The 23,375-nt window shown below is 41.1% G+C and overlaps 1 protein-coding gene across 1 annotated transcript in view; it reads right to left on the bottom strand.

Moving 5' to 3' along the window:
- Window positions 1-2,460: 2,460 nt before the first annotated feature.
- The window catches only part of Arl8b (ADP ribosylation factor like GTPase 8B), a 42,721-nt gene continuing 21,806 nt past the window's right edge, over window positions 2,461-23,375 (bottom strand). Inside the window, exons 2-7 of the mRNA XM_021189305.2 lie at window positions 12,879-12,959; window positions 11,515-11,588; window positions 11,238-11,331; window positions 8,195-8,262; window positions 7,893-7,963; window positions 2,461-4,994 (exon numbers count right to left, since the gene is read on the bottom strand). Of these exons, the coding sequence (XP_021044964.1) occupies window positions 4,945-4,994; window positions 7,893-7,963; window positions 8,195-8,262; window positions 11,238-11,331; window positions 11,515-11,588; window positions 12,879-12,959 (438 nt within the window). The 3' untranslated portion in view covers window positions 2,461-4,944. The remainder of the gene's footprint in view (window positions 4,995-7,892; window positions 7,964-8,194; window positions 8,263-11,237; window positions 11,332-11,514; window positions 11,589-12,878; window positions 12,960-23,375) is intronic.

Genomic DNA, 23,375 nt, shown 5'->3' with positions numbered 1-23,375 from the left:
AGAACAAAAGACTAAGACTAGCCTGAACAGCACAGTGAGTCAACTGTCCCAAAAATAAACAAACAAAAGATAGTGAGCGTCCTTCCCCTCCCCCAGTCCTCCTATCCCACAAAGGGAAATCAACTTAATGTTCAGTCACTCTGTGAACAGTGGCAAATGGTGTAACAGACAATAGCAATGTGAATTTCATTTTTGCAGAATGGGAATTGAAATGTTATAAACAGAGATATAAAGTTAAAAGACAAAGAAACAAGAAACCCATTGTATGGAACATACTGAGGAACAACTGAGGGCCGACCACTGTCACGATGAACTGACTGGCTGTTCTGCTTCCCATGTCAAAGGGAAGCCAGAGATGTACTTGGCTTCCCCCCACCCTATTTTTGAAAGGAAGAATTTTCCAAGTGTCCCAGGTTTCTCAAAAGCTGAAATGAATTCTTACTGAGCCTACAGCAGCTACAAGGTGTTATTACTTCTAAACAGCTTTGGAGTAAAAGGGCATTAAACTGTAAAGGGCTTTCCAAAAAACATAAGCCAGTATGTTTTAAGTCTTTCATCCACATTACTGCATCGTTCTGTAAACTGTGATGATTAGCCCTTACAGTACATTAAAACAAAATGGAGGAAAATAAATATTTCTGTATTTTCAAGTAGATGGCATATAAAACACTAACCGAGTCACTAGGCAAGTGGGGTGTGCGTGTGTGTGTGTGTGTGTGCGCGCGCGCGCGCGCGCACACACACACACACACACACACGTAGCCTCACCCCTAGTATGCCACAATCACTAAGAAGCTGGGTTGGGAATCCTCACTGGATAGACTGGAAAGACATCAGCAACTCACCAGGGATACTACCAGTTAATGAGAAAGAAAAGGGGGCATTCCCCCAAGTGCCAATCTGACACGCTTAAAATCAGGCTACATTAGCATGTTAAACTGAGACTTCTTCACCACATTCCTTCCTTTTGCCAGTGACTCCAGATACTGCTTACATTGACTCTACTCTATCTAGAATGTCACTGACCTGTTTCTCTTTCCCTAAGACACACAGGAGGCATCAATGACAAGGGCACCCACTTTTATTAATAGCTCAATTTTAAATAGAACTCAGTGGAGGATATTTACCAACAGGAAACACCTGCCAACTTGTAGAAGAGCAACTTAAGAGGAAGTCTGGAAGGCTACCAATTGCATGACTAGTTTTCTCCTCAAGTCTCCTGACTCACAAGTGTGCACTGCTGGAGGTAGAACATTCAGTTTTCAATGAAATGCAGATATTTTAAACAACAAACATGATGGATGATCTCCTCACAGTGGCACGTTTTCCGAGTCCTTGGCCAGCAAGGTGTTACCGATTGGTATCTTCTGGACCTCGTTTAGGTTTCCACCCTCCAGACCTTCTGAGAGGATGCAGTTACCAACGTGCTTCAATGTCAGATGCAAAAGGAAATCACTTTCCCAGACAAAAATAAAGTACACTAAAGCAGCCATGGTCCAAAACACCCAATTTACTTATCACAGTCAAAAAGACGAACTTTAGAAATCTGTTTTGAGCCACAAAGTTCAAAGGCTGAGGAAGGAGGACCCTCAAGTTTGAGTCCAGCCTGGGATACAAAACAAAACCTTTTAAACAACCACCTTAAAATAATAAACTTTCCATTTTTGAACTAACCAGACTCACATTCCTTATTACCATCGATTTCACAAAATAGTACATTCTTGTGGAAGGTATGCCAAATCACATACTCAGTGATACAGAATGACAGTATGCACGACAGCCTAACTTAATCATTTCTACAATGGCTCATTTTAAAACTCAATATAGCTTATAATCCAGATGGTAACAATATTAGCTTCAGAAAAATCAGTATTTTTATTTCTTCATGTGTTTGGCGAACACGCCTGCGTATGCATATTCCCATGTGTGCAAGTATGGAGGTATGCACACTTGGAGCTCTGGGGTTTATGTTGGGTACCTTCCACATTTTCTTTTTTGGTTTTTTTGGGGGTTTTTTTGTTGTTGTTTTTCGAGACAGGGTTTCTCTGTATAGCCCTGACTGTCCTGGAACTCACTCTGTAGACCAGGCTGGCCTTGAACTCAGAAATCCACCTGCCTCTGCCTCCCAAGTGCTGGGATTAAAGGCATGCGCCACCATGCAATCATTTTCTACCTTAACTACTGAGGCAGTGTGTCTCGGATGGAACCAGAGCTCTCTCAGCTAGTCTGGCTGTCCACATTCATGCTTCCCTCTCTACCCTGCCAAAATCCACAGTCCTGGGGTTACAGAGAAACCACAATGCAGGCCTAACATCTACTGCCGGGGATCCCAACTTCAGTTTAGGAGGCAAGTGCTTTATCCACTGAGCCATCTCCTCAGCCCCAAAACAGCATGTCAGAGGAAGAAAATATTTGCACTCTGAAGTAGACATGTTTGAAATTTCTTAATTATGGCTTTGATTTTTTTTTTTTTTTTTTTTTTTTTTAAAGCTGGGATGTAACTCAGTGGTAGAGGGCTTTTTTAGACTATGCAAGAGCCTAGGTTCAGTTTCTGGCAGTGTTATTATTATTATTTTTTTAAATAAACTGGATGATAAAATTCTTTACTTGCCCCTACCATTTTAAAGTCCTAGATTTGGGGCTAGAAGAGAGAGCGTGCCCAGTGGCATCAGCGTGCCTGGCCAGCAGCTGTGAAGATTAGACTCAATCCTCAGGACCGGCCCACCAAGTGCCACTGCAATGTATATGTAATAGAATCCTCTCCGAGCAAGAGAGAAGGGAGGGGACCATGGTAACAATTCTGTAGACACTGTAAAAGTTTATTTCTAATTCATCCCATCAACACCTCGGACATCTGAGGTGACAATCTGTGGAGGTCTGTGGAGCCCTTTTCATAGTGATTATTTTCCCACTCTAGTACAAAGGTCTGCATCTTTCATCATGATACATTTTAAGGTAAAATTGTCAATGCAACCCTCAAAATGCAAGTTTATTGAATAAAGCTGAGAGGAGCAGTAAACAGACAAAAAAAATGCATCCACACCTAAATAAAAAATTTACGTATTTACAAAGTTCAGTAACTGTTAGGTTTTCACATGCAGAGGTTATGCACAGGAAAATGTTGGTAGTAGCTTTTAGATGTCCTGAAATGCTGGAAAACAATGGAAAGACACACAAACAAATTAAGGTTTCTATAGGTCAATTAACAAGAACCTATGCAGTCCCCGCTTAGTTAAACATTCTGGTTCCAATCCCTCCTTTTAGGCACAAGCAAGTTGCCACATTCTTTAAAATGGTTCACAGTGACCATTAGTCATGTCGGGCTACAGGAGCAAAGTTTAAATATCCCTTTATTCAAACCACCCATCCGGTTCAGAAAGAGTGCAACGTGCCTCCGTGAATAAGAAAAGAACTTTAAAGCCCAAATTCTACTCAGTAAGAATGTGAATGGAGAAAACAAGTAGTGTCTGTGCCACACAGTGCAGTTATCTGTACAGAACGTTCTTAAGGCCGTGGCAGTCTATAAATTAAAACAGTATTCAGTAAAAGAACTTACTGCTGCCTACACTTGGAGTGCTCAACACATCTGAATATGTACTGTTGACATAGGTGCTGCTTAACAAAAGAGACAAATCACACACAGTGTGAGCAACACATAAGCAGGTGGGACCATGGGGTCTATCTACTACATCTGCATAAGTATCAATTTACAAGTCAACCAGTATTAATATGTCCCTTTATGTACGTGGAGGTCACTAAGCTACAAAATATGTTCGTTGTAAGTTTTTGTACAGCTCTGTATCATAGCAAACAATAAACAGCATTGGTTCCTCTGTTCTGTGTGGCTGATCATAAAACAACCTGTAGACATTGCATGATTACATTAGATAAAAGCAGGCAGGTCTAGAGTTGTCACAATAAGTCTAGTGGCACCAGTGAAAAGAGTGCCAAACCTTACATTGGTAAGAAAAAAATAAGAATTTGTTTATAAGTATCCTTTGTGCTGAAAGTCAACTTTATGACTAGATATAAAAAGTCAGGAATTAAGGGTGTCATGCAGCAGCACAGGGTGGGTGACTGGAGACAAAGAACAGACGTGTATTCATATGATGTCGGACATTCTTAAAGGGTTTTATTACATTATCTGGAATGCTCTAAATTCATGAAAGCTTTTGAAAAAAAAAATCTTCAATTCCCATCCCTTTAAAAAAGTGTGTTAAAAGGGGGGAAAAAAAAAAAACCTAATGATCTGGACAGATAGAAAAGAGCATGCTGTGACTCCTCCCACCTCCCCAGGTGCTATCTGCTGACAAAGGAGTTTCAGAAAAATTCACCAGGTAGGAAATCTCCAGTGTAAGGTAGCCACTATTCTGACCTGGTGACTCTGTTAACTCTGACAGACCAATTATTCCTATAGTGTAAGTCTACATTTCACATGCATGTGTGAGATGGGATAAACAGTATGTCCGTATCCCACATCAGTCAGGCTTAAAGGTTTTCTAAATACTGTGGGTGGCACTAGAAATTCCATGCTGCATCAAGTCTGTACCAGTAATAGAAGCTACTGGACACTGTAATGATATAGGTAGACATTTACTGAAAACCAATACAAAAATCTGGCCCAGAAAGACCAGAATGATAATATGCAATTTTCTTAATTAAGATGGTCAAAAATGTGGGTGTTTAAAATAGAAAAGAAAGAGGCCTCAACACACTAGACCCGTGTATGAAGCTTTTTAGTGTGTGCTGACTTTTATCTTGACAACTCCAGCTGATTTGCTATGAAGGATAGGAATACACATCTTCAGCAGTGCACATGAGAAATAAACTCTGAAAAAGGCAATTTCTTGGGTTTAGGAAGGACCATGTTCTGGGAAGTACTTCAGAGGAACAACAGTAGTTCTAGGATTATAGCCAAGAGGGATGGAAGACGCAGAAGAGGTCTCAGCTTCTCCGGGATTTTGAGTGTTGAATAAGCCACTGAAGTGTGATATCTAAAGGTGGGGAAAGTGAGAGTTAAGAAATCAGCATTAAGAAATAAACACATGATACATTAAATGCTAAAGGTGCAAGGTCTCTTCTGCATGTGTACTGTATTCCCTGAGCTTCAAGCGGGCAATTATCGACCATGAACTTGGTGCCTTTATACCTATCACCTGTCAGATCAGGAACTAATCACAAACTGCCAGGAAGGCAGATAGGAAAGAAACTTGTAATTGTAATAAAAGATAAAATAATCACTTGAGCTTTGATGTCACTCAGAGACTGGCTTTCAAATGAAACGACAAAAACACAAAGTCTTAGAAAGCATGCCTCACTGTAGAGGAGGGACTGCTGATATGCAGCTAAGGAACAAGGAAAATGGGGTTGCTACTCACAGTGACACCTAGACCAGGGCTTCAAAACCTTGTTGTTGCACTTAGGACTGAATAATTCCCATTTAATAAGAATGTTTTAGAGTATCCCCACAGAATGTTTTAGGGTATCCATGGCCTTAACCACTCATTATGTGCCATTATCACATCCAGTACCACTGTGGCAACCAAAATGTCTCGAGACATTTCAAAATGTCTTGGTAATTTTATCCTGTCATAAATTACAAAACTATGCCATCCACACAAATGAGCATGTGCGTGCACACAAACATGCACACACACACACACACACACACACACACACACACACACACACACCACGGCCTAAAAATAGAGATATGAGAACCACTTGAGGAAGAGTGAACTGAAATTAATAGAGAAGGGACAGAAGGGAAGAAAGAATATGTGCATGCAACTGTCATAATGAAACCCATTATTTTGCACTAAAAATTAATTTAAAAGCAATATCTCCTAGGGAAGCACATGTATTTGAAAACCACTAAGATAAAGTGGGGCTAACAAGTTAGGACTTTATTCAAGTCAACAGGAAATCATTGGAGAATTTCAAATAGGGAAGCTATGTTAGCTTATTTAGCAATCCAGCCAGTACAGTAGAACTTGGAGGGCTACAATATTCAGACTGTCTCAGCTTAACTGGATGGGACAGGACAAGCACAGTATACAGAGAACTGAGGAAGGTGCTGACTTGGACTTGAATCTTCTGAAGATGTGAGTAAAACATTGTCTATTTACCCTGGCTGGCTTCAAATCCACAGAAACCTATCTGCCTCTGCCTCCCTAGTGCTGGGATTAAAAACATGCTTCCCAAGTGGCTCACATCTCAATTTCTAGAGGATCTAACAAGAGGCATTTTAATCCTAAAGATCTGAAGAAGAGAGCAACTAACAAGGAGCCAACATACAGTCAATACTGTGGGGCCTAGAGGGAGCCAGGGAAAGTCCACACGCTGAAAGGGCAGCTAAAACCCAACACTGAATTACTGTCCTGAGCTCTTTAAAATGTACTACCTACCTCGAGGCTATGGGAGAATCCACTAGATGTAGTCTATCCTCCAAGCTTGAAAGATAACTAAATTCAGTCTTACATATTCCCAGCTAACACACAGTACTGAAATTGTAGACCATATACATCAAGTATACATTAGGGCTGGGAGCTCTACAAAAGTGACTATCCACAGTTGAGAAAACAATGATTTAACAGTCATTGAAACACATCTTCTACATCTTTTACTACACCAATGTGAAATCAGAAGGGAAGCGTAAGCCTGAAGTAAAATGATCGCATTCTCTTATTTAAGAAACTTAAAAAGAAAAAAGAAAAAAACTTCTATCCGTCACAACTGCTGGATGGAAGGTAAGATCCTTAAGACAGGTAAGTCCTCAAAACTAGACAAGAACACAGAAGAGAGAGAAGATACTCTGCAGTCACAGGGATAAACACTCTCCTCTTGTGGTTTTGGGACACAATCCTCAGATCAGGGTACCTCCCCTGCCACATGAAGGGACAGTAAAGCACAAAACCATGTGCACTCAAATACTTAATGGAACAATTCATTGAATTGATATTTTTGGAACTAAAGTATGTTATAAAGTTGAAAATTAATGTCTTGATCCAGTGAATAAGCTCCATTTAGCTGTCAGGTTTCTTTCTTGCTCCACATACTCTGATTCCTAAACCACTCAGTTGGAATCTAGCTGAGGAGCAGTGGCTTCCATAGCTTCAGTAACGCTGAATACACGAAGCACTGAAATTACAAATTATTACTTCACCCTAGTGAGCCATGATCAGCCTCAGACACTACTCAACTTTTACCACCACTGCCAAACCCCTGTATCCTTAATAAAGGACCCCAAGACTGACGTTCTCTCATCTACCTATCCCCACTCCTCTCTTTGCGACAGGGTTCTGCTACCAAGCTGTAGCTGGCCTAGCACTCACCATGTAGCCCAGGCAGGCCTCAAACTCAGAGCAATCTTCCTGCCTCAGCATCTCAAGAACTAGGACTACAGGTATCCACACTCATGCCAAGCTGACAATTTTGTTGTTGTTGTCCCTTTAGAAAAATTATCTGGCTGACATTTATTCTTGACAGTAATAAAAGATTATTTTTCCTCCCAAGTTTCCTATTTCTAATTTAGTAAATATTAGAAACTATTTAAAGAAGTAGTTGTTTGGTTTCAAGAAAAGTACAAAGCCCTAAAACCCCCACAAGGAGCAGCCTCTACTGACATTCTGTGCTCATTCTCTGCTACAGGGACTGAAAGATGTTCAGAAATATCTGTGTCTCTACCCCTTCTAGTTATGAGAACCAAAAGGAAATGTCTCCATTCATTGTTATGTCTCCTAGGGTAACAAGGCATCAGTTGAAAATATGAGCATACATTTAAATTAAAGACAAAAAAAAAAAAAAATCACACCATCTAACAATGTCCCCATTCCCATACAGCAGAGTCCTTCCCCATAGCACTCATTTATTCCAAAACCACCATTTCTTACCTATATTATCCTTTTCTTTGCAAGAAATTGAATAGCAGCAAATTTCTCTATCCTGAATAGCAGACAGGTTCCTAGAAGAAACACAAGCGGTCAACACTGATGGCCACTGTCAGACTTCACACTTTCCTCGGGTTCACTCATTTCCACTATTATACAAGAGAATAGTTTCCATTAACAAAACTTAGTTGCCCCGTTTATCTAAGAACCTGGTATGATCATTACTGAATAACATCATGCTTAAGAAACAGAGGGCAGTCTAATACACAAGCAACCTTCTCAACGTCCCTCTTCTTGGTACCTACATTTTCTCAATTAGCTGTTTCTCATCCAAGGCATTTGGAAGATCTCTCTTGTTTCCAAGTACTAGTACCTTTAAAAAGAAAAGATTGTGGGTAAGTCTCATTAAAAAAAAAAAAAGGTTGCAGAAACATATTGTAGTTTCTGAATACACCAAAACTGCTTTCATGTTAACATATGCCTTAATCTTAAAGTGCACTTGAGAAGTATTAAATAAATACACATTTGAGTGACTCCCATTTATTAATTATCCTGGTATTGTATAACTCCTACCATAAAGGCATTCTCAACTCAGTCTGTGGCCAACTTTTATTTAAAATCTACAGTCTCTGATCCTCTAGGAGCTGAGAGATGGCTTAGTGGGAAAGGCTGATGACCTGAGTTCGGTCCACACAACAGAAGGGCTCAAAGGATTCCCGTAAGTTATGGAATCATCTGACCTCCAAACACAAGCCACAGCACATACACATGTCCAGTGATTTAATCCACAGCATTAAATAAGAAATTCATTAAATAAGATGTACATTGTGAGATTTCTAAGAAAGTCACAATCTTCACTGCTGCCAGGTGAGGCAGAAGAGGTAGGTGGATCGCTGTGATTTTGAGCCAGTCTGCTCTACATATTTAGCTGCAAGATAATCGGAGCTATGTAGAGACGTTATCTTTAAAGAGACAATCTTCACAGCTAAGGGTGTATCTGTCGATCAAATATAAATATGGAGATTCCAGCTTTTCTTCAACAATGCCATGGGCACATAACCTAGAGTCAATGACACCCTGAATACCAAGCTCGTCAACATTCTAGCAAAAAGGGAGGGAAGAAGCACCAGCGCCCCACCCCTAATGAGCCCCTAGTATAGCTCTTGGCCTCTAGAGGAAGGAGAGTCAGTTTTCTTTAAAGGTGTGGCCTCTGGTAAACTGACCATGCTCTAACGGATGGTCCCACGTCCATGAGAATACAGCAGCATAAACTGAACTCAGTGGATAAGAGGCACAAAGTTGAGTGGGGGTGGAGTTGGGAGGAGTCAGAAGGAAGAGTGGATGGGAAATATGAACAAAATGCATTGTATGAGGGCCAGGTCCAATAGCCCCTGCCTTTAATTCCAATATTCGAGAGGCAGAGGCAGTTATCTCACTGCGAGGCCAGCCTGGTATACAAAGTGAGACCTTTTCTACACACACACACACACTGAAATGCTCACCAGAGGCCACACCTTTAAAGAAAACTGACTCTCCTCTAGAGGCCAAGAGCTATATACTAGCGGCTCATTAGGGGTGGGGCGCTGGTGCTTCTTCCCTCCCTTTTTGCTAGAATGTTGATAGAAATATCATAGGAAATGAAAAAAAAAAAAATCGCTACTACAGAGAGCACTTGCCATGAGAGCAATGTTTAGAGCTGTCTTCATCTGTGAAATCCTTCCTTCCCTGCCTGTCGGCCTGACCTAAGCACTAACTTATCACAGCTCCCAAGAGAAGCTTCCTAAAACCATATTATCGCAGTCCCTTCTTCACCACTTCAGCTCATTCTACAACTCTGTCAGTGGTATGCTTAAATCCATGCACTCACATAAGCGTGGCTCTCTAGTGACACAAGCAGCTCAACAAGTCATTCAACCTAGCCATGCCCAAAGCTCTGGATTCTGGAAACTGCTTCTTTCCACCAAGGGCCTGTGCCTGGAACTCTTCCCCACCAACCGACACACCCTTCACATTCCAGCTCACCCTTCAGATCTCCATCCTTCACGTACGCCTTCCTCCTTCACCTCCATCTGTATAAATCTCTGCAGTTCTTAAACACTTCTGCACCTGTCTCATACTGATTGCCAGAGCTGCACCATTAAATGCCCACTCAATCTATTCCCCGTTGGCATGCAGTGTTCCCAACAATTTCTGTCTATTACCATATCCCCAGAATCGAGCACTGCTCTCACCACACTGTCTGGTGACCATCTGGTTAAGGCATCTATAGACAGTACAATATCCAGGATCCAGCAGACAATGAGCAAAGGTGGCCCTAGTTTTTAAGAACACACTCCAGAACGGTGATTATTCTCCCACACACGAGATCTTTAAATCAACACAGAACTTCTCCAGGCTGTCCTGGAGCTCACAGCAACCCTGCCAGTCTCCCAAGCCAGGGATTACAGACATAAGCAGCCTCACTCAGGTGAGAGAACTCTTAACAAAATTACTTCAAATAACTCCTTCAACGAGAAAATACCATACGCAGTAGAGAAAGATCTAAAAGATATATTCAATTTCACAGTGTTTGGGCCATTACTCTTAACCTGTAAAAATGAACACATTTTACTAATTGCAAACATAATTATCTACAGGCTCCAAATCCATGTCCAAACAGCTAACTGTACACCAAAACACACAGGAAGCAGGGCCAGAGACCCAGAACTCTAACTCTAGTGCTAAGGAACTCAGGCAGGCAGAAGGATGACCAGTTTGAGTTATGCAGCAAGATGCAGACCTTCCTGGACTACAGTGAAATCTATCTCATAAAGCAAAAATAAAACTAAACAAAAACATATTGGGAGAGGGGAGGGGAGAGCTCTGCAACTTCACTGAGAATGTACAGACTCCCCTTTGCTGTCATTCCCTGACCAGTAACCATTACACAGCACTTCGGTTACATCACATATCATTAGTAATCTAAATGTAATTCAAAGGACATGGAAGAATACATGTAAATACTATGCCATTTTCCACAAAGGACCCGAGAATCCAGGTATGGGAACAAACTCCTATTACTCCAACACTTGGGAGACTGAGGCAACAAGGTCACATATTCTAGGCCACATCATGAAGCTTAATCTCAAAAAAGGAAAGGAAAAGAAGAAAAGAGAAGAGAGAGAAAAGAAAAATGAATAAAAAAGAAGGGTAGGGGGAAGAAAAGATCTTGAGACCTCCATATTTGTGGGATGTAGGGATCCTAAAACCAATCTCTAGGGATACCAAGATTGACTCGATCTCAATGTTAAATATGTATCTGCAAATTTAAAACAAAACAAAACAAAAAAACAGATTCTCCAAACTTACTGGAATCCCTTGTAACTGTGGTTTATCTAGAAGATTATGCAGTTCATTTCGGGAGGCTTCTATCTTTTCTCGATCTGCAGCATCTATCATGTAACTTAAAAAGAAAGCAAGATGATCAGTACTCCATCTCTAGGAATCTCCATGAACTAGAAGTCTAGATTTTTGAGTTTCTTAAGACTTACAATACTGCAACTGCCAGTGAAAAGACATTAAAAGCATTTTTTTCTTTGAAGTGTAACTGACAGACCAAAAGGAAACAAAAAAAGCAACAACTTACACAATTGCATTGACGCCTCGGCAATACCGCTCCCACATGCTCCGGAACCGGGGTTGGCCTCCTATGTCCCAGATCTTTAATGAAAACAAGGCAATCCTTAATAAAGACACTTCAGGCAGTCGTTGATGAAGACACGGAGAGCAATCACAAAAACATGACAAATGTTACAGAACCAAAGCAGCCCTAAAAACTTAAAACTCAAACTCAATCTGTAAAATCTTAACTTGAAATTAATTAGATGTGGATACTAGATCTAAACTTCTGCTTGAGCAATGACTTGGTCAAATATGATAATGTAATATTTAGTAAGTATTAGCACATTTCAATCATGAATGTATACAACTTTAAGATAACAATTTTAACATCTACAAAACCATTCAACATCCAGACTTGGATGCAAAAAAAAACAAAAAACAAAAAAAAACAGCAGCCTGGGATCTACTAAAGTTGAAGTGTGTCTTTTTGAATTGTTCTGCAGACAACAAAGTCAACATTCCTTCCCTTAGAATTTTCCATAAAAATTTCACTGTTCTGCCTGCCCTATTAGGCACTGTGACATAAAACTCCTACTTTAGGGCACTCCAACTTAAGCACTAACATTGGTAAAAATGAATAAAGAGACACACAGGCAACAAAATGAAGAGTGTCATCGAAAGAGCCATGGAGAACTTAGCAAGAACATCTGTCAATAAGAACTGGATAAAATGGTCACTGGTTCAGGCTAGAGGCCTAAACTCATAGGAGCTACAGAATGAAAACAAAGGCTACAAGAAAAAGTTAAATCCTCTAACAGGAACTAAAAGGAAATGATGCTAAAAATGAGCTACATTTTTTACACCTATTTTGGTTTCAACTTTAGGCTTAATAATGAAGAAAGAAAAAAACTGGATTATGATACCTGCTACCACAAATATACTGAGCTAAAATTATATTACCAACTTTCAATATAAACCACCACTCAGGCAGAAGATAGGACTGTTATTTTCTGGAACTCTCGAGACATCATAATATTACTCCTACTAACCCATATTGTAAGTTGACCTTTATGGGCATCTGCATTTCAACTCTCAAACACTTCAACCTATCAGAAAACATCAATGACTGATCTATAGTCTTTCAGAACATGCCATCCATTACCTGGCAATTATAAGTAGCAGGAAAAACCAGAGAAAACAGAAAGTTTTCTGATTAGTTTAAATCAATTATAAAAAGGACAATATATAACATGCATGCATGCATGTACAGACATACATGTATTCACACATACAAATGAACATGTATTCATGCATATGTGTATCGCATATACATACATACACATGAAGGCATACACACATACATGCACTAAGTATGAGAAGCCGACGTACCTTTATTGTGACGTTACCTTTAGTTACTTTTCTCATGTTGAAGCCCACTGTAGGTATCATATCTTCACTGAATTGACCAGACTAAACAAAATAAAATATTTGAAGTTAGATTAATCAGTAATAAACTATAACATTATATAATCTTCTAGTTATCAATACTGCATTTGTACCTATTTTTAAAATGGAAACATCTGATTTTTAAAGGGTATTTGGAGCTGGGGAGGCACTTACTGAATGGGCCTGAAAACCTGAGGTCCGGCCTCAGAACCCGCATAAAGGTGGAAGGAGAGGAATGACGCCCCAAAGTTGTTCTCTGACCTCCACATAGGCACCATGGTAAGCACACTATACACACACACACACACACACACACACACACACACACACACTCTCATAAGTGAATTAAAAAGTGGATGTATTTTGGGGAGGACATAATGACTCACACCAGTCATCCCAGAATGCGGAATGCTGAGGCAGAAGAACTGCCACAGGTTTAAGAGCTGCCTGGCCTGGGCTACATACCAACACCCTGTCTCAAAAGAAGGGCATCTTGGAAATGTACTGGTATTTCTTATAGATGTTCCTAAGTTTAAAAGGGAAAGTTTTCCAGACATATTAATAGTAATTAATACACACACACACCTTTTGTATGTAACAGACATGTATCTCTGTGAGTTCAAGGTCAGCCTATTCTAAAGAGCCATTTCCAGGCCAGCTAGGTCTATATATAACAAGAACTGGGCCGGGACACTGGAGAGCAGCCTTAGCACTGAAGAGCACTGCCTGCTCTTCCAGGAGGCACAGGTTGATTCCCAGACCCCACATGGGCGCTCACAAGCATCTGTAACTTCACTCCACTCCAGGGATGCTGATGCCCTCTTCTGGGATGTGGGAGCACTGCATGCACACGGTAGACATACATACTTGCAGGGGAAACACCCACATACATAAAATAAAAATAAATCTTTTAAAATGCAGAGGAAGAGTTTTTGTAGTATGACATGAAAACTTACAAATTTTCAGTTCCACACACATTTTCACAAAGAAATGAGAAGTCAAAAGTAAAACTTTTAGTTTTATCTTCAGTGGCTAAATTGCTTTGGCCATAAATGTTAAAACTGAATGCAGAAACAAATAGTTCTGCAAAAAAAAAAAAAAAAAAAAAATACTGATGAGCAGTTTGAGTTTGTCTCTAATAGGGCTAATAAAATGCACTTTAATTTAGAACTTCATTTTATTAATCAATTTGTCCTCTTTTTGGCTTAACTTAGTATCTGTGCTAAGACTAAAATTAGATGTTTTACAATAGTGTTTTATTAATATTTTACATTCAAAATGCTAATTCAGGGACAGCAAGACATCTCAGTGGTATAGGTGCTTACCAACAAGCATGGTGACTAAAGTCAGTCACTGGGCCCACATGGTTCTGTGAGTCATCTGAACACACACACATACACACACACACACGCCATGGTATGCATACACATGCCTGCAAACACAACACATAAGTGCAATACTTAAAATAATATTCCTCTCTTTGGAATTTGACTATGAACTTTCAGAAAGTTTCTATTTCCAACTGGACAACCAATAGTCATTATACCACACTCCTTTTAAATCTACCCTTTTTTTTTTTTTTGGGTTTTCGAGACAGGGTTTCTCTATATAGCTCTGGCTGTCCTGGAACTCACATGGTAGACCAGGCTGGCCTCGAACTCAGAAATCCGCCTGCCTCTGCCTCCCGAGTGCTGGGATTAAAGGCCTGCGCCACCAAGCCCGGCATTTTTTTTGTTTGTTTGTTCGTTTGTTTGTTTTTTGTTTTTTTGGTTTTTTCGAGACAGGGTTTCTCTGTATAGCCCTGGCTGTCCTGGAACTCACTTTGTAGACCAGGCTGGCCTCGAACTCAGAAATCCACCTGCCTCTGCCTCCCGAGTGCTGGGATTAAAGGCGTGCGCCACCACGACCGGCCCCCTTTTCTAATTAAAAGAGGTGTGCTAAACATCATCATAAACAACTATACAGCTGGGTTCTCATTTTTTTTCTCCATTACTGTGTACTTCTAAATAAACAGTAGGTTTGTGTTATAATATTACAATATATCAAAGATTAAAAATTTAGAATGGTTTCAAATGGTCTTGATTCATCTCCCACATTCCAAATAAACTTTACAAATTAATAACTTTGTTAACACATCAGTCAAAATTATTGCTATCCTTTGTCAGTGTTCAGTATTTAATGGCTACCAAGTCACTCCACAAAGCACCTGATTTAGCTACTTGGTTATTATTCTAATCCTTTACAGCTTCCAATACAGTGTCATATTACTCAGGAGTCTCACATTCCATACCATACCCTCTGGTTCTATTGTGAAATACTTACTGAATCATAGTTAATGCTACGTTTATGTGTTTATGTCCTAGACACTTTACCAACTGTCAGCATTTCTCAGTTGAAGTGGCTGACTTCTGAACTGGCCAACATGATGTGCCAGTTAAACCAACAGCTCTACTCTCAGAGATCACTCAAACAAATAAGACTATTTTTGTTCCTGGGAGGCCCCAACACTGGCTTATTGTGTACTGTGACCTTACATTATCCACACAAGCATTCTATAGTTTTAAGTTCTCCGCAATACTGACTCCAATTTTACAAATTAATTTCCTGTGCAGAACTCAGAAAGTTTTTTATTTTGTTTTCTTTGTTTGCCTGCCTGTTCAGTAGTGTTTTGTTTGATCTAGGCAGGAATGTTAAGTAACTGAAATCGAATATTACTTTCAACACTATTCCCAGAATTTTCACTTAAGAGATGTTTGCTTGAGACTTCACTAAGTAGCCCCAGCTGACCCTGAACTTATGCAAATAGTCTACCTCTACCTCCCAAAAGTGGGAGTTACAGAGTCATAAAACACTACATTCAGTCAATATAAATTACACATTAAAAAAAAAAAAGAATCTAGTGCTAGCTGGGCCATGGTGGTGCACGCCTTTAACCCCAGCACTTGAGAGGCAGAGACATATGGATCTCGTTGAGTTCAAGGCAGCCTGGTCAGAAAGCTGCCAGAGCTACCTAGAGATCCCTTCTCTCGAGAACAAGAAAGCCTAGAGCTATCAAAATGATGTATGGTTATGATGTGCTACATACAGATAAGCCCATGAAAAGATGTTTTACATCACTAGTCATTGGACAAACACAAATTTAAAACTAAATAACAGTGTACAAACATTAAGACAACTACTAAAAAGATAACATTTAAAATTCAGAAAATAAGTGGTGCTGGGCTTGATATCATACACCTGCAATCCCATCTTGACTCAGGAAGCTGAGGCAGTAGAATCACAAATGTAAGGCCAAAGTCTGAATTACACAAGTAGATCCTGTCTCAGAAAAAGAAGAAAAAAGGAGGTTGTAAAGAAACTGAAACTTCTGCTGTATACAAAGGGCAGAAGAGTGTGTGTTACAGGCTGCTTATCAGAAACTGACCTTCAAAAGCCAACAATGGGATCTCCTACATGCTGCAGTCTGGATGCAGCTTGTGTCCCCAGGATTTGTGGGGGGACCCCACAGTGGCATTACAATCACTCACAGACCAGCCAGAGCTAATTCTCAGAGAGCTGGGCTGCTCGTGCTGAAGCCTGCCCCTGAGCCTTGCAATGTGATCACTTCCTCTTGAAGATGCTCACCCTACTGTGATGCCAACTGCCAGGAGGTTCTTACAGGAGCCTCTAACGGAGGTGTGTGCCCACCTGGACCTGTGGGTTAACTGACATCTCTCTCTTTCCAGCTAAAGCTGGAACCTGAATTCAAGGTGGCTGGGGAGGGCTCCATTTTTATTTTTCTATCCTTTTTTTCAATTTAGGAGCATCCTGTTTTCTCCCCATAGCCTTCTCTTAATGACTAAGTGCAGAAGTACTTGAACTGCACTGATAGTGGGACAAGCATTCTGTAATCCCAGCACTCAGGTAATGAGGCAGGAAGATCATGAGTTCAAGACTACCTGGGCTACACAGTGAAACCTTGTCTAAAAAGAAAACCAAGGCCAACACATACCATGTGTGTTATGACTTCAGTTTTACAAAACGTCCAGAAGAGACAGAAAGCTGGTTACCTGAAATAAGACTAGGAATGATGCGGGCATAAGGGATCTTACTGGGGAAAGAAAATGTTTGAGAGTTATGTATACACAGCTATGCAACTCAGACCATTTGTTGAAATCACTGATTTGTGCATCTGAAATTGGTGAGTTTTATGGCAAGTAAATTGACACTTCAATAAGATTTTAATGAAGTGGGAAGGACCAAGAGCTAGATGTCACTTATGAACGAGCATTTGCCCAGCTTTGTAAAGGACTGGGTTTCATCCCATGTACTGTCTACTTTCTTCCTGGCCACACAGTCTCAATTAAGAGGCAATTGTCAATGGGACCTCATGAAACTGAAAAGCTTCTTACGTCAAAGGATGCTGTCATTAGGACAAAATGACAGCCTACAGATTGGGGAAAGATCTTCACTAACCCAACATCTGACAGAGGGCTAATAACTCAAATAAATAAAAAACTCAAGAAGCTAGACACCAGCAACCTAAAAGACCCAATTTAAAAATGAGGTACAGAGCTAAACAGAAAATTTTCAACAGAGAAATCACAATGGCCATGAAGCACCTAAAGAAATGTTCAAAGTCCTTAGTCATCAGGGAAATGCAAATTAAAACAACCCTGAGATTCAACCTCACATCTATCATAATGACTAAGATAAAAAACTCAAAGGACAGCACATGCTGGGGAGGTTGCAGAGCAAGGGGAACACTCCTCCACTGCTGGTGGAAGTGCACACTTGTACAATCACTCTGGAAATCAATTTGGTGGGTTCTCAGAAGACCAGAAATAGTTCTACCTCAAGACCCAGCTATACCACTCCTGGGCATATACCCAAAAGATTCTCCAGAATCACACAGGACACTTGCTCAACTCTGTTCATAGCAGCTTTATTCATAATAGTCAGAAACTGGAAACATTCTAGATGTCTCTCAACTGAAGAATGGGTACAGAAAATATGGTATGCAGTGGAATTCTACTCAGCCATTAAAAACAAGGACATCATGAAATGTGCAGGCAAATGGATGATACTAGAAAGAGGCGTCCTGAGTGAGGTAACCCAGACCCAAAAGGACATATTTGTACTCACTTATAAGTAGATATTAGCCATAAAGGAAATTAGCCACAGCAGGATAACCATGCTATAATCAACGGACCCAAAGAAGCCGAGAATAACAAGGAGGGGACAAGGAAGGATATTTGAATCTTTCTCAGAAGGGGAAACAAAATAGATACTGGAGATCGATGGAAGGAGGGAAATCAGTGGAAGAGGGAGTGGGGAAAGTGCAGAGGAGGGGATGATAGGTGGGGAGAGCGGGGGGGGGAGAGAAGGGGGATCATCTGGGGGTGGGGGCAATCTCTAGGACATGCCAGGGACCTAGGATGGGGAGAAGCCCCAGATGGTTTGGGGGGAGGATGACTCTAGCTGAGACTCCTAGCAGTGGGGGACATGAATCCTGAAGTGACCACTACTTCTGTAGGCAGGCAGGACTCCAGTGGAAGGATAAGGACAGCAAGCCACCCACAAAGCCTTCCACCCAAAACCTGTCCTGCCTACAAGATGGCCAGGAATAAAGATAGAGCAGAGACTGAAAGAATGGCCAACCAATGACTGCCCCAAATTGACACCTATCCCATGGGCAAGAACCAATCTCTGACCTTGTTAATAATATGCCATTTTGCTTGCACACAGGAACCTAGCCTAATTGTTCTCTGAAAAGCTCCACCCAGCAGCCAATGGAAAAAGATTCATAGTCTCACACCCAAACATTAGATGGAGCTCAAGGAGTCTACAGAGAGTTGGGAGAAAGATTGAGGGACCAGAAGAGGACAGGGACTCCACAGTAAAAGCAGCCGAGACCACTAACCTGGATCCTTGACACTCCCAGAAACTGAATCACAAACCGAAGAGTGAGCATAGGCTGGGCCTAAGTAAGGGCCCCACCCCCCTGCCTGCCTGCGTATGGATCCTATGCCCCTAAACGGACAGCCTTGTCTGGCCTCAGTGGATGTGCCTAACCTGCAGCAATGAGGAGGGAGTGGGAGGAATGACACCCAGAGGGGGGCTTCCCCTTCTCAAAAGTGAGGGGACTGGGAATGGGAGGAGGGGAAGAGCTGATATTGGGTTGTAAAGGTAATAAATAAATTTAATGAAAAAAATAAGAGGAAACTGTCAATAAAAAGCAAAAACCAGCAGTGATGGAAACCAGATGCACAACCCACATACAAGTCTTTGAATAATCATGCTTTCTCTGATTTACAAGCACAAGATGCTCTGGGTTAAGCTAAGAACTCATTACCCACGTTCCAGAACTGGACATTTATGGGGATTAATGAACTGCATTGTGCTCATTTGCTTTTAGTGGCACAGTCGAAATAGTAGCAGACATCAAGCTCCCATCTTCCAACACCCCATTTTTTCTGCTAATAAAGCATTCTCTACTCCTGTCACTGTCTCAAGTTACTAGCTTTCTTCAGCTGCAATCTTCTGCAGCCCCAGAGCTTTAATACTATCACCAAAAGTGGACTAATATTCCTTATGACCCAGCAACTGTGCTTCTGGATACAAACTCAAAGGAACTGAAAAAAAAAACAAAACAAGGATTCTAAGAGACTTTTGCAGATTCATGTTCACAACAGCATCATTTAAAATACTAAGAGGTAGACGATCCCACGTGTGTACGAGAAGACAGGTAAACTAACTGTGATACATACATACAACAGAATATTAAACAGCCTTGAAAAGGGAAGGAGATCCTGACACATGCCAGATGAGCCAAGTAAACTAAATCAGTCATGAAAAGGAAAGCTAGCACACGCTCTTGTGAATGAGGTCCTCAAAGACAGCCCATCGACGATGGTGGTCAGGAGGAGGTAGCCCGGAAAACTTCTTAAATGAATGCACACTTGGATACTTCTCACACACAACCTATGGACTATTAGTCAATGTTTTTCGTTGTTGTTTGTTTTTTGGTTTTGGGGGGGTTGGTTTTTTTGGGTTTTGGTTTTTTGGTTTTTGTTTGTTTGTTTGTTTTTTGAGACAGGGTTTCTCTGTGTAGCCCTGGCTGTCCTGGAACTCACTTTGTAGACAAGGTTGGCCTGGAACTCAGAAATCCGCCTGCCTCTGCCTCCCAAATGCTGGGATTAAAGGCGCGCACCACCACCACCACGGCTAGTCAATGTTCTTGTGCGCAGGGACTTCCCAACAATTAGATAAAAATAAATCTTAATGAAGGGGTTAGGTATGGAGGGATGGAAAGGAGGGCAAGGGGAAAGGAGAGAAGGGAAGACCCTACCTGTGACTGGTGTCTAATTCCAGCACGCTAGGAGACAGGTAAGATCAAGCAGCTCATGGTACACCACTAGGTCTTGAATTCAATTAACAGTGCCACCAAAACTAAATAAATAGGCCTGGAGAGATTGCTCAGCAGTTAAGAGCACTGACTGCTGCTGCTTCCAGAGGATCTGGGTTCAATCCCTGACACCTATATTTTGGCTCATAGCCATCTAAAATTCCAGTTCCGTGAAATCTGACACCTCTTCTGGCCTCAAGGGGTACCCAGCACACACACGGTGCACACAGAACACCCATACACATAAATAAAATTATTGAAAGGGGTAGATAGATAGTTCAAAGCCCTTCTCTTATAAAGGACCTAGGTTTCAGTTCACAAAGATCTCTAACTTCAATCCCAGAGACTCTAACACCCTCTTCTGGCTTATATTGGCAGTGCATGCAAGTATTACACAGACACATAGACAAAATACAAAAAATAATAATACAAAAAATAATAATAAGATTTATTTTAATGGGAGAGAGGCTAAAAACACTTGCAAAAGACCCAGGTTCGATTCCCAGAATCCGAGTGGCAGCTCACAATAGTCTATAACTACAGCTTGAAGGGATCCAAGAAGTTCTGACTTCTTTAGGCACAGGCATGTACACAGTTCACATACATAAGTGCAGACAAAACATTTAAAACCAGTAAATCTAAATTTTCCCATACTTTAAAAATAAATATGTAACAAAGGAAGAGAGGAAAAATGCAAGGAGAGTAGAAGGGGAGGGGGACAGGAAAGCTTACCCTCCTGATGAAATAATTAAAACTGTGGTCATCGGTAATGCTGCTATAAGAAGGTGCCACATGTAGAAAGCGGGTGTTCTAGGGTGCTCCTGAGCCTTCTTAAGGGTTCATTCATCGCTTTCTTTGCCAGTACTTCTCAGGTAAATTACTGAAATGTACTGACAATATCTTGCTATTGCTACCAATAATCTACAACAGCTAAATATTAACCTACCCTGGCTAGGGACACCCCTCAGTAGGTAAAGTGCATGCCATTCAGGCAGACCTAAGAGTGGATCCCCAGAACACATGTAAAGCTAAATGCAGTAGCATATGGCTGTAAGCCCAGTGCTCCTACAGTGAGGTGCAAGGCAGAAACAACATTCAAAAACTAGCAGGCGAGCTATCAGGAGACCCTGCCTCATTTCCTCTTACTTTGCTTCAGATACATTTTACTTAACCAAGTTCCAGTCACAAGTTTCTATCTTGTGACTTTAGCTCATAGAGTACACATGGATAGCCACACAGAAGAACATCACACAACCAAATGAATAAAGTAAAATGCTGATAAGACTTTGATTCTGCTGAGGGTATATGGGTGTTCTCCAAAAGGCTTTTTTTTTCTTAACCACGCAATTTCTCTATACACTTAAAATAATTTCCAAAGATAGCATTATTAATTTTTTTGATGTACTAGAAATCCAACCTAGGTTTTTGTCCGTGCTAAGCAGTTGTTCTTTTCAGAGCTACATCCTTGTGGGGCAAGTGACCCATGCCACCAGAAAGAAGAGGTAAGACTCTGAGCCCAAACCCCATGAAATTCAGAATTGAGTACAGTAGGCATGGGGCCAGCTCTCTAGTAAACTCTACCAGCCCCGGAACACATAACCACAACATCCTACTGAGAGGTCCATGACCATCAGTCACATAAGGACAAATACCTGAAGTGCTTCCCCATGCTACTAGAGTATCACTAGCATCTCAGAGTGAACCAATAGGAAGCATCTACCCCCATCCCACCCTCCTCCTCAATGTTTATAGAGTCCCTATCCATATGGAGTAAAGTGCACAAGTCATTACACTGAGAATCATCTGGGAGTGGCTGTTTTACTGAGTTGTAACACTTTGGGGAAGAGTTTTCTCTCCAGAAGCATTCAGAAGCATTGCATTCGTTGCTGGACCTTAGACCCACCTGGCAGGTCAAGCTCACACCCCTACTATCCCTGCTGCTGCCATTAGCAAAATCACAGTAGAGGGCGAGACCTGCTACCTGCCCTGTTCGGGCTTCCCTTTTGAGAGCTGTAACCAGAAACTCACAGAATCCCCAGTTCCATGGGAGAAACGACACATCCTCAACCTTGAATAGCTTTTAAAATAAGGACAAAATAGTCAAAGAACACTTTCCAGCATCTTCTACCAACTGTGTTTGGTCTTAGAACACAAAGAGCTTTGTCACAACATGTTGTACATAAGGGGCAGAGCAAACTCCATGATTACACTCCATCATAAGAAATTGACAGTTACTTCAGAAATGGATACATGAATACAAACCAGATTGAAAATGTCTTCAATATTCCAAAGGACACTAACTTACAAATGTCTTCTAGTAGAAGAAAGCATGCTTTATAATTTTTGTAGAAAGAAAAAAAAAAAAAACCAATGGCTTTAAAACTGCCTGGTTTGTTGTTTGTAGCAATAGGAACTGATTTACAATCGACTTCAATGTTTCCACTGTAACTTAGAAGCCAGAAAGTGAACTGTATGTGTGCATTCTTTCAAGTCCAAGCTCCTCTTTGTTTGGAAATGCATAGATCACTGCAACGGGCTTCCTTACATCAGCTGCCACCACACACACACCAGGGTAGATGCCACTATTAAGGCTCTCTTTGGAAGGGTGAGAACTCATCCATACTGTCCATTCTAGCATCATCCTAAAGACCATGCAAACCACTGGCTCCTCTCTTCAGAGCACCTGAGCCAACCATTCCTTCAAAACACCAACCATCTGTTCTCACTCTCAGGCACCAATTTGGATCCACTCCCAACTGCAGACACACTTCCTCCCTACATTAGTTATAAAGTACAAGTTACGGGATTCATCTTAGCAAAGCCCCTCAAAAGTGCCACAGCCTTTGAGTGAGAACTCTCTTCAGAAATATAAGCGAAGTAAAGAAATAGTGTACAGAACTATAAAATAAAACTTTCCATTCCTCCTGCAGATATAGGCAGCTGAAGTATTCTTTTTCTAAATGACCCAAATTCCCCACATGGGCCATCACACCAGATAAGCCAATTCAGAAAAGTGTTTCGGAGGAGGAGGAGGAGGAGGAGGAGGAGGAGGA

Source organism: Mus pahari, chromosome 2 (genome assembly GCF_900095145.1).
Source record: "Mus pahari chromosome 2, PAHARI_EIJ_v1.1, whole genome shotgun sequence".
NCBI classification, from domain to species: Eukaryota; Metazoa; Chordata; class Mammalia; order Rodentia; family Muridae; genus Mus; species Mus pahari.
The sequence above is the reverse complement of the archived record's forward strand: the minus strand, read 5'-3'. Positions and strand labels throughout refer to the sequence as shown.